At 50.1% G+C, this 9,681-nt stretch overlaps 1 protein-coding gene across 1 annotated transcript in view; it reads left to right on the top strand.

The window, feature by feature from the left end:
* The first annotated feature begins 2,027 nt into the window (after window positions 1-2,027).
* The window catches only part of MKNK2 (MAPK interacting serine/threonine kinase 2), a 42,469-nt gene continuing 34,815 nt past the window's right edge, over window positions 2,028-9,681 (top strand). The window contains exons 1-2 of the mRNA XM_078671545.1: window positions 2,028-2,253; window positions 6,262-6,434. Of these exons, the coding sequence (XP_078527671.1) occupies window positions 6,384-6,434 (51 nt within the window). The 5' untranslated portion in view covers window positions 2,028-2,253; window positions 6,262-6,383. The remainder of the gene's footprint in view (window positions 2,254-6,261; window positions 6,435-9,681) is intronic.

Raw genomic sequence — 9,681 nt, 5'->3', positions numbered from 1 at the left:
GGTCACAAACAAGCACTGAATATACCAACGATTGCTGCAATGTATCAGTCTATTGCCTGGTTATATTTTTAAGTAGCTAGGTGTGTGCATAACATGTTTTAGATTATATGTATAGTTTATGTATGGTGCTTATGATTTGCATAAACTGTAATGATACTTTATAGTATTGAATATACTGCTGTAGTACGTATATAAAAGGGGTCTCTCCGGGGTGCTCTCAAATTGTAATTACTGGGAATAGGATGTGCCTATATGTCGCACTACTTGAAGTAAAGGGGTCTTAAAAAGCACTGGGCTTCCTTTGTCACTGAGGGAAGTGTGCGTGTCTAGATTTTAGAAATATTGTGTAAACTACATTCCTTAGGATCAGAAAGTAAAACACTTTCTTTCAACAGGTTTTCACCCACAAATCGCATGCCAAAATTCTCACTCTGCTTTATTCCTTAAAATTCTGAATGGCAAATTGACCTTCAGTGAAACTTTCTTACTTCCATCCCGTTTTTTAAGTGGGATGAAAAAAATGGAAAGGGGGGGGCAGTCTTTCAAAGGACATGGCCGATGTAAGTAGGCCATGGCTTAAAACTTGTAAACTAAAAATGTGCTTAGTATAGTGTGCCACCCCACTGGTAATCTGCTGCTTCTGTCATTGCCTTCAGATATATAATACAAGTGACATTCCGCCTACAACAAACCAGGCCTAGTGGCTTTGCCAATGATTGTTAGTTGCATAAAACAAATAAGCAACAACTATGGCTTTGTTGTATAGAATATTGAAACTGTTTCAGTTCTGAAAAGATGAGTGACAGAAATAACGAGTCTCTTTGGGGAAACGGCCACTACAACGCGGCCGTTTCCACGGAAACATTAACCACGCATGCATTACAACGCATGCGTGGTTACCACGAAAGCCTTTACCACGCATACCTTTACTTCGAGGTACGTAGTAAAGGCATGTGTGGTAAAGGCTAACATTAAAAAAGGGGGCTTGGGGGGGTCTCCCCCCCCAAATAAAAAGAAACTCACCTAAGGTCTCTCAGCGTTGTTTAAGAGGAAACGGATAGAAACCCGTTTCCTCTTAACGACGTATGACGTCACCACGAACAATTAGAGGAAAAGGCTGTTCGTTGATATAGCATTCCGTTTTAACGCATGCGTGGTAAAGGCATGCGTTGCAACGGAATTCGTTGTAATAACATACAACCGTCTCTTTGAAGTTACATCAAAGGAAGTGAAGGGACGTTAAGATATTTTTTTTATCCTGAGGGTGAGGCAAAAATGGAGAGCCCGGTAGGGACCCATCTCAGCACCTGAAAGCCCTGCTTCCATTCCTTATTTTAAGTGCCGTTCTACGTTCTGCCTGACTCTTCTGTGTCCAAGTTACTCTAAATCTAACGCCTACCCGTCTTAAGCTCTTTTCGGGAACTATAACTATTTATTTGCAGCAAGCAACTGCTTCTCACATAGCCCCCTCTAGTGATCACATCTGTGCCACTAATGTACCACAAACAACCTAGATTGAATGCATGGAATGAGCATGTAAAACTAACCCCAATAACGAATGAATGTACTGACCTGTTAGGAACTGATACATGCAGTCATAACATGACCATTAACTTTGGGCTCCCGGGTAACGTGCTCAGCGCCGTAAGGCACTTCAATGCCTAGTCAAGGGTCGTAAGCGCCATTTAAATGGAATTTAAATGTAAACATATTATAACAGTACATATAACTAACATTCCCTCTCATAGCATCTGAAGCTGTGGAAGTGGTTTTGAGTGTAGCGTGTTCCGCCTGCAGTGCACGGAGCGCTGTACACGTGCTCCTTGGTGGAGCCGTTGTTGTCATCTGAGCATGCCTGGGCATTGCACACAGGAGCGAGGGCGAGAGCTGGGACGGGGGAAATACCCTGCGTTTCTTGCAGCCTCAGAGGTGGGAGGGGCGAGGGTGGTTTAAACTGGTATGGCGGCGGTGGGAGGGCTTGCGAGCGGTGTCATCAGCAGGCCTCTCGGTGACCCGTGGTCTCCGCAGGGCACTGGGGGCAGGCGCTGGGTGGCAGCAGCACAGGCAGAGGGCGGGCCAGGCTGCAGAAGAATGGAGGGGCGGGCTCCGGCAGGGGGCAGGGCCGTGGGAGGCGGCTTCTGTCTCGGTATATAACCCCCTCCCGGAGCTCCGAGCGATGTGAAAGTAACTCCTCATCCATGAGCTGAGTCCGGCTGTGACCATCCAGCAGAGTCTGCTGCAGAGCCCACCACGGTAAGAGGGGGTGCGCAGGGCGAGCCGGGGGTGGCGGGGAAGGGGCTGCTGCACGGCCTCCCTTACAATCTGGGGGTGCACCGAGGGGATGGATGCGTCCCCATCCCATGTAAAAGGGAGCGATCTGGACGGTGGAACCCCCCTCCGCTTGCTGCCTTGTGTTACTGCGGGGAGGGGTGCAGGCTTTGTAACCCGCACGCACTCGCTGCGTGCATGTGCGTGCTGCGGCAGGCCCGGGACGAGCGCTCGGTGCAGTGCGTGCGCCGTTTGTTATTGTTGTGCGCGCCGCCCCTTCCTCATTCCGATGAATGCACACAAAGGAAGGATGCTGCGCACGGCCGGCGGGGGGCCCACGGGTGCGAGGCGGTGCAGCGCCGGTGACGCTGCAGAATGCCCGGATCGGACAGACGGACGGACGGGACTGGAGACGACGGGCGAGGGGGCGGGAGGCATTGCAGGGGTGCAGGGCCGGTGACGCTGCAGAGGGGACAGCGGGTAACGGCTGCGGCCCCGGTGCCGTGCTGCAGGCCGGCCAGCAGCGCGCAGCCCCCGGTGGGTGCATGAGAGGAGCCCGTGCTGCAGGCCCGGCCCGCAGAGGGCGGAAGTTTCCAGAAGGGCCTCGCGGACGGAAGAAGGAAGGCGTGCGGCGCGGCGCGGGGGTCAGGTTACAGCCGCGGCGCGTGGGACGGAGGCAAACATGGCCGAGTCCAGGGGCCTGGTCTTCAGCTTGCACAGGCGGGGGCGGGCCCGGCTCCTCGCGTGGGGAGACGTGCCCTCGAGTTTGAGCTGGTGGTAGGTTTCTGGGGCTCTTGGTTGCGAGGATCAGAGGCCCGTAGGTGCCGGCACACCGAGCTCAGCCGCCTGCCGTGCCTGGGGGATCCCTGCACCTAGGGTTAGAGGTGATGGGCCGGTGCACAGCTCTGGAGCGGTTCGGTACAGTTCTGCGTGTCTGCAGTGTCACAGCCTAAGCCACATGAGTGACTTACTGCCCGATGCCCCGATATCGGAGCCGGATTGGTTAGCCGCCTGCATTGTTGTGATAACGTTTGCTGCCACACTCAGAAGATGCCGTTCATTCTTGCAATGCTATTGGTCCGGGGCATTATTACAGCACAGGCTGAGCTTTCCCTTATAAACAATGGCCACGCCGCTGCAGTATTGCAGACATCTGCTTTGTTATGACGCCGTAGGCTGCTCCATAACTATTATTGTGACGCATTTACAGTGCAGTTATTACCTGCAATACTACGTCACAAGCGGACAAGTGAGTCCTTTCATTGTGATGCAGTCTGATAACTGCATTATTCCAATGCAGGCTGAGCCTGCTGCCTTGCTATGTTGTAACCAGAATGAGGCAGGCAGATTGCTGCTCATCAGAACTCGCATAAGGTGGATGTGACGTGGAGGGCGGCTTTGTAGTGATGCGTTCAGCTATTAGCGTTATTACAGTCCAGGCTGCATTGTTACTATGGGTTCAGCCTGCAGAGTTATTACAGTCCAGGCTGCATTGTTACTATGGGTTCAGCCTGCAGAGTTATTACAGTCCAGGCTGCATTGTTATGAGGCGTTCAGCTAGCAGAGTTATTACAGTCCAGGCTGCATGGTTATGAGGCGTTCAGCTAGCAGAGTTATTACAGTCCAGGCTGCAATGAGGCGTTCAGCTAGCAGAGTTATTACAGTTCAGGCTGCAGAGTTATTACAGTCCAGGCTGCATGGTTATGAGGCGTTCAGCTAGCAGAGTTATTACAGTTCAGGCTGCAGAGTTATTACAGTCCAGGCTGCATGGTTATGAGGCGTTCAGCTAGCAGAGTTATTACAGTTCAGGCTGCAGAGTTATTACAGTCCAGGCTGCATGGTTATGAGGCGTTCAGCTAGCAGAGTTATTACAGTCCAGGCTGCATTGTTTTGATCATTTCAGCTGGCAGAGTTATTACAGTCCAGGCTGCATTGTTATGAGGCGTTCAGCTTGCAGAGTTATTACAGTCCAGGCTGCATTGTTATGAGGCGTTCAGCTTGCAGAGTTATTACAGTCCAGGCTGCATTGTTATATGGGTTCAGCCAGCAGAGTTATTACAGTCCAGGCTGCATGGTTATGAGGCGTTCAGCTAGCAGAGTTATTACAGTCCAGGCTGCATTGTTATGAGGCGTTCAGCTTGCAGAGTTATTACAGTCCAGGCTGCATTGTTATATGGGTTCAGCCAGCAGAGTTATTACAGTTCAGGCTGCATTGTTATGAGGCGTTCAGCTAGCAGAGTTATTACAGTCCAGGCTGCATTGTTGTGAGGCGTTCAGCTAGCAGAGTTATTACAGTCCAGGCTGCATTGTTTTGATCATTTCAGCTGGCAGAGTTATTACAGTCCAGGCTGCATGGTTATGAGGCGTTCAGCTAGCAGAGTTATTACAGTTCAGGCTGCAGAGTTATTACAGTCCAGGCTGCATGGTTATGAGGCGTTCAGCTAGCATAGTTATTACAGTCCAGGCTGCATTGTTTTGATCATTTCAGCTGGCAGAGTTATTACAGTCCAGGCTGCATTGTTTTGATCATTTCAGCTGGCAGAGTTATTACAGTCCAGGCTGCATGGTTATGAGCCGCTCAGCCAGCAGACTTATTACAGTCCAGGCTGCATGGTTATGAGGCGTTCAGCTAGCAGAGTTATTACAGTCCGGGCTGCATTGTTGTGAGGCGTTCAGCTAGCAGAGTTATTACAGTCCAGGCTGCATTGTTTTGATCATTTCAGCTGGCAGAGTTATTACAGTCCAGGCTGCATTGTTTTGATCATTTCAGCTGGCAGAGTTATTACAGTCCAGGCTGCATGGTTATGAGGCGTTCAGCTAGCAGAGTTATTACAGTTCAGGCTGCAGAGTTATTACAGTCCAGGCTGCATGGTTATGAGGCGTTCAGCTAGCAGAGTTATTACAGTCCAGGCTGCATTGTTTTGATCATTTCAGCTGGCAGAGTTATTACAGTCCAGGCTGCATTGTTTTGATCATTTCAGCTGGCACAGTTATTACAGTCCAGGCTGCATGGTTATGAGGCGTTCAGCTAGCAGAGTTATTACAGTTCAGGCTGCAGAGTTATTACAGTCCAGGCTGCATGGTTATGAGGCCTTCAGCTAGCAGAGTTATTACAGTCCAGGCTGCATTGTTTTGATCATTTCAGCTGGCAGAGTTATTACAGTCCAGGCTGCATGGTTATGAGGCGTTCAGCTAGCAGAGTTATTACAGTCCGGGCTGCATTGTTGTGAGGCGTTCAGCTAGCAGAGTTATTACAGTCCAGGCTGCATTGTTTTGATCATTTCAGCTGGCAGAGTTATTACAGTCCAGGCTGCATTGTTTTGATCATTTCAGCTGGCAGAGTTATTACAGTCCAGGCTGCATGGTTATGAGGCGTTCAGCTAGCAGAGTTATTACAGTTCAGGCTGCAGAGTTATTACAGTCCAGGCTGCATGGTTATGAGGCGTTCAGCTAGCAGAGTTATTACAGTCCAGGCTGCATTGTTATGATACGCTCAGCTTTCAGTGTTATTACAGTCCAGGCTGCACTGTTGTGCTGTCGGGGCCCGTTATTACGATGGTGTCTATCATTACAGCTTAGGCTGAGCCTGCATGCAGCATTAGCTTTGTTATAGCCAAGTTAAAGGGCCAGGCAGCTGTATTATTGCAGTGTTTGGTCGGGGGGGGGGGGGCTGCTGCCATCTTACTGAGCTACAGGTAGCTGTACTGTTACAGTACTAGTTCCAAAAGTTATTCGATGGCTTCACTTTTGGGGCCACGAAACTAGATTTCAACAGTGGTTCATTCTTTTTTAATAAAGGTGCTGTTGTGCTTAAAATGTTTACTTTTTTATTTACTAATCGGGTCTGCTTTAGTTCAAACATATGTACTGAACCATCAGTATCATTTCACTTAACTGTCAACGTCTTGTGTAACGCGTGAACTGATTGAGACTATTATTTTATGAAAAAATGCAAGAATGCTTCACCAAATACGCATTTTTATCTTTTCCCAGGGTCTCTTTCCAGCCAGTTAGGACTAGCTCACTCCACTTTTTCCACCACCCCTCCTAATTTCTGGGGTCCCAGATCCTTTCTCCTTACTCATTCTTTTGAGTAATCCAAAATATCCGTCAAAATGGTGCAAAAGAAGACGACAGAAGTCAAAGGATTCCACCGCTCCTTCAAGGTACGAGGTTACAGAGCCTGCCCTGCAGAGCAGCTTCATATTGGAGGGAACAATGTGGGCACATAAGTTTGTTTTGTGTGTTGTCCTTTGGTTCAGATTGAGATGACGAAATGAATGCTAATTTGAAAAGGACGAGAAAGGGGGTTTCCTGCCTCTTCAGACGTCGAGGGATCCAGGGTTGGAACACATCTCACCTGGCAAGTGCCTGTTGCTTGCTGGGCAGATGGTCGGGGTACGAGTGCACACGCGTGTGAGTTGTTTGGGCGCTTCATTAAGGTCTGAGGGGCTTGGAAGGGACAGTCCGAGTTTAGGCAGCTTCACTGATCTTGCATGTGTGGAGAGTTGACTGCTGGAGCAGTGAAGACTGGAGGCATCACCTCTCCCAGTGAGAGAAACTTAAGGGGTCTGCTTCCGCACTTTATGGTTGTTCTTCCGGGGCAGTGGGCGTGGGCCTGCTGCACCTCCAGCTGTCCGTGTATTCGCTCGAGTAGGATTCACCTAGAAACAGGATATGTGGGGTTGAGGGGCTGATGGATGAATTTGCAGTGTGAAGTAGGTCACAAGGCAGTGTGGTTAACGGCTTAAAGGATCTGCAGGAGCTCGGTTGCCTCGCTTCCAGGCGCATTCCCACAGCGCACACTCCCTTTGGTTAGGAGCGAGGGCCACGCGTGGAGCAGTTTCTCCCTGCTTCATTGGGGTGGGAAGTGATTTCATGCACCCCTGCAGAGTTCTGGGCTGCTTCGGTGGTCACCTAGGTTTCCATGCAATGTAAATAGGACAACAGTATTGGTCCGACCAACATTCATGTTCCGCAGGAACGGAGCATCACCACTTAAGTTTGTTTCCAGCCAGTTAATAAGTGCATATCTGATGGGTGGTGGGGTGCACCTCACAAAGCTTGGCCGCCTCGGGGCCTGCCCCCCTTGGAGAAGTGCAGTTTTCCATAGAGGCCCTGTAACCAGGGCTTAATTAAGTAGGATGAACTTTCGCTTTACCAGTATTTTGACAACTGTGTACCTCGACATACTTTTTCCACAAAATCACAGTTTTAATTGGAATACAGGGCAACTCAGAGCTCGCAACTGTCGGCAAAGTTTAATAGTATGCACTTTACAAATGTAATGTTACACACAAAAAAATACATAAACATAATCCTGTGAATAGCCAACACTTTTAGGGAATGTAAGAAAGAAGAATATGTGAAATATAAACAGGGACTAAATCGCTGAAATAGGGACAGGTCGAGACCCGTTTCAATGGCAGTTTTTAATTACTGCCAGGTCGGAGACCCGGCCCACTTAAAGGCCTGCCTGCCTGTAACCCTCTCGCCACAGAGCCTACATGCTACACATGGTGCGTACCATAACCTGGCTCCCATCCCCCTGCGTCGAAGGAGCCGTTGAGTGCCTGAGCCAAGTTGTGTTGGCAGCTGTTCCAGCCCAGCCTCCTCGGAGCCGCCTGCGGGTGCAGCAGACAAAGGCCTGGGTGCAGTTTCACCGCCGCGCAGGCCTTGTTTTCGTTCAAAACAAGACTCCGAATGGCCGAGAGACGACCTGTGCGTGCTGTAGGTTGGCCTGAGGCCTGCCCCAGAAAGCCTGCATTTTAGGAACCCATCTACTAGGTCTGCCCTTCAAGGAAGAAGCGTTGGTTTTTAGCTTGGGTTATTTGAATCTCGCCTACAACATGCGGTTGTAGCAGCTTCCACCGAAAGCAAAGCTCAGAAGTCTGTCCATGTGTTAATTACCTCAATGCTGTCCTACACAGCTTGCCTCTGGCCTGCGTGTCTCCAAACACTTGGCGAGGCAGCTAGGAGTGGGACCTTGCGCGATGCACTTCCAGATCCGAGTTGGCGAGTGTATATTTGGGGCACTGGGGTGGCTACAGTGGGACAGTCCGGTGAAGAGTGCCTACGCTGTGTGCCTTCTATGGTGGTCCGAAGACTGAAACCCCTGAAAAAGTAAGGCTTGTTGTCGCATGCATACTCTGTGCAAGTCATGGGTTAGCACGTGTTCTGCAGCAGTCCAGCTGGCATTTCAGTTCTTAAATTCTATTTGCTTGACAAGTCTCTTTTCCAGACACATTGGTCAGTGGTAGCTGGTGGATTAATGTTTAAAGGTACATGAGACCTGGGCACGCAACTCCATTATTTCATTTGATGTTTTTAATAGTCACAGGTTTCTATGGGCATGTGGTACCAAAGCTCTGGCCACCACAGTCGCGATAAACCACTACAACAGAAAAAGGCCCAGGCACCACTGTGCCAGAAGCTGCTGCATGGCCCCACGTGTGGCTCTGACATCCTTGCGTCAGACTGTTTACCTTCCAGGGCTACCCGGTGGCAGCCAGCAGAAACACCCTGTAATTCCCAGCATGCTGAGACATCTGAAAACGCACCTCCCTGTACTTTCCCCAAACCTCAAGGGTGGCAGCATGCTGTGCTGGGTGTTGGAATTAAGTCTGTTGCGCAATACATTCGAAAAACTGTTTAGTGGTTTGTAGCGCTGCCAAGCATTGTGGCCAATCCTGATCACGAGTCAGCTGAGGCGCTGGATTAGAAGACGTCAAGCACAGAGCAGCTTTTAACATTGTGAGCTCCTAAGGGCCCTTTGAATGCGCTAATAGATGCGGAGTACTGGGATACCATCCGAGTGTTTGCCTGTGGTTGCTCCTTCGGCTGAAGAGGTGTGGCGCCGGGGCCAGGGCGACTGACGCTGGAATCTGGGGACCACGGTTCGATCCCCGGCTCCGGCGGCAGGTTAGCCCAGCACCATGTGACTCTGGTCAATAGCTCGCTTAATCTTCCCGACGGCCCCCAGCGCCTAGAGACCCTTACGGGTGATTGTGCGCCTTACAAATGTGGACTTTACTTTTACTTTACTTTCTCTGAGCGGTACTCGATTCACTGTAACTTATGCCAGGTCACACCCCCCTCACCCGGCCCCTTTGCTAGCAGGGCAGAGCAGCTCTACAACTGAACACCTGAGCACCTTTTCAAGGAACTCGCTGGCGTCATCGGACCAGAAACAACTTCACATGAGAAAAGAAACGTGGCCAACCCCGCGAGCTTGCATTAGAGCTTTTCATGGCTGCCAAATACAAGGTGTTGCCACAGGCTAACAGACTGGATGAGGTTAATAACCAGATTCTGGAGTGTCAATGTAAGCAAGAGCTCTTCATTTGGAGAAAGCAGGCTCTAGATACCATGGCTACCCGAGTATCTAAAGACTGGCAGCAAAGTAGAGAATAC

This window comes from Lissotriton helveticus, chromosome 12 (assembly GCF_964261635.1).
Source record: "Lissotriton helveticus chromosome 12, aLisHel1.1, whole genome shotgun sequence".
NCBI lineage: Eukaryota > Metazoa > Chordata > Amphibia > Caudata > Salamandridae > Lissotriton > Lissotriton helveticus.
Note: the sequence above shows the minus strand (reverse complement) of the source record. Positions and strands in the feature narration are given on the sequence as shown.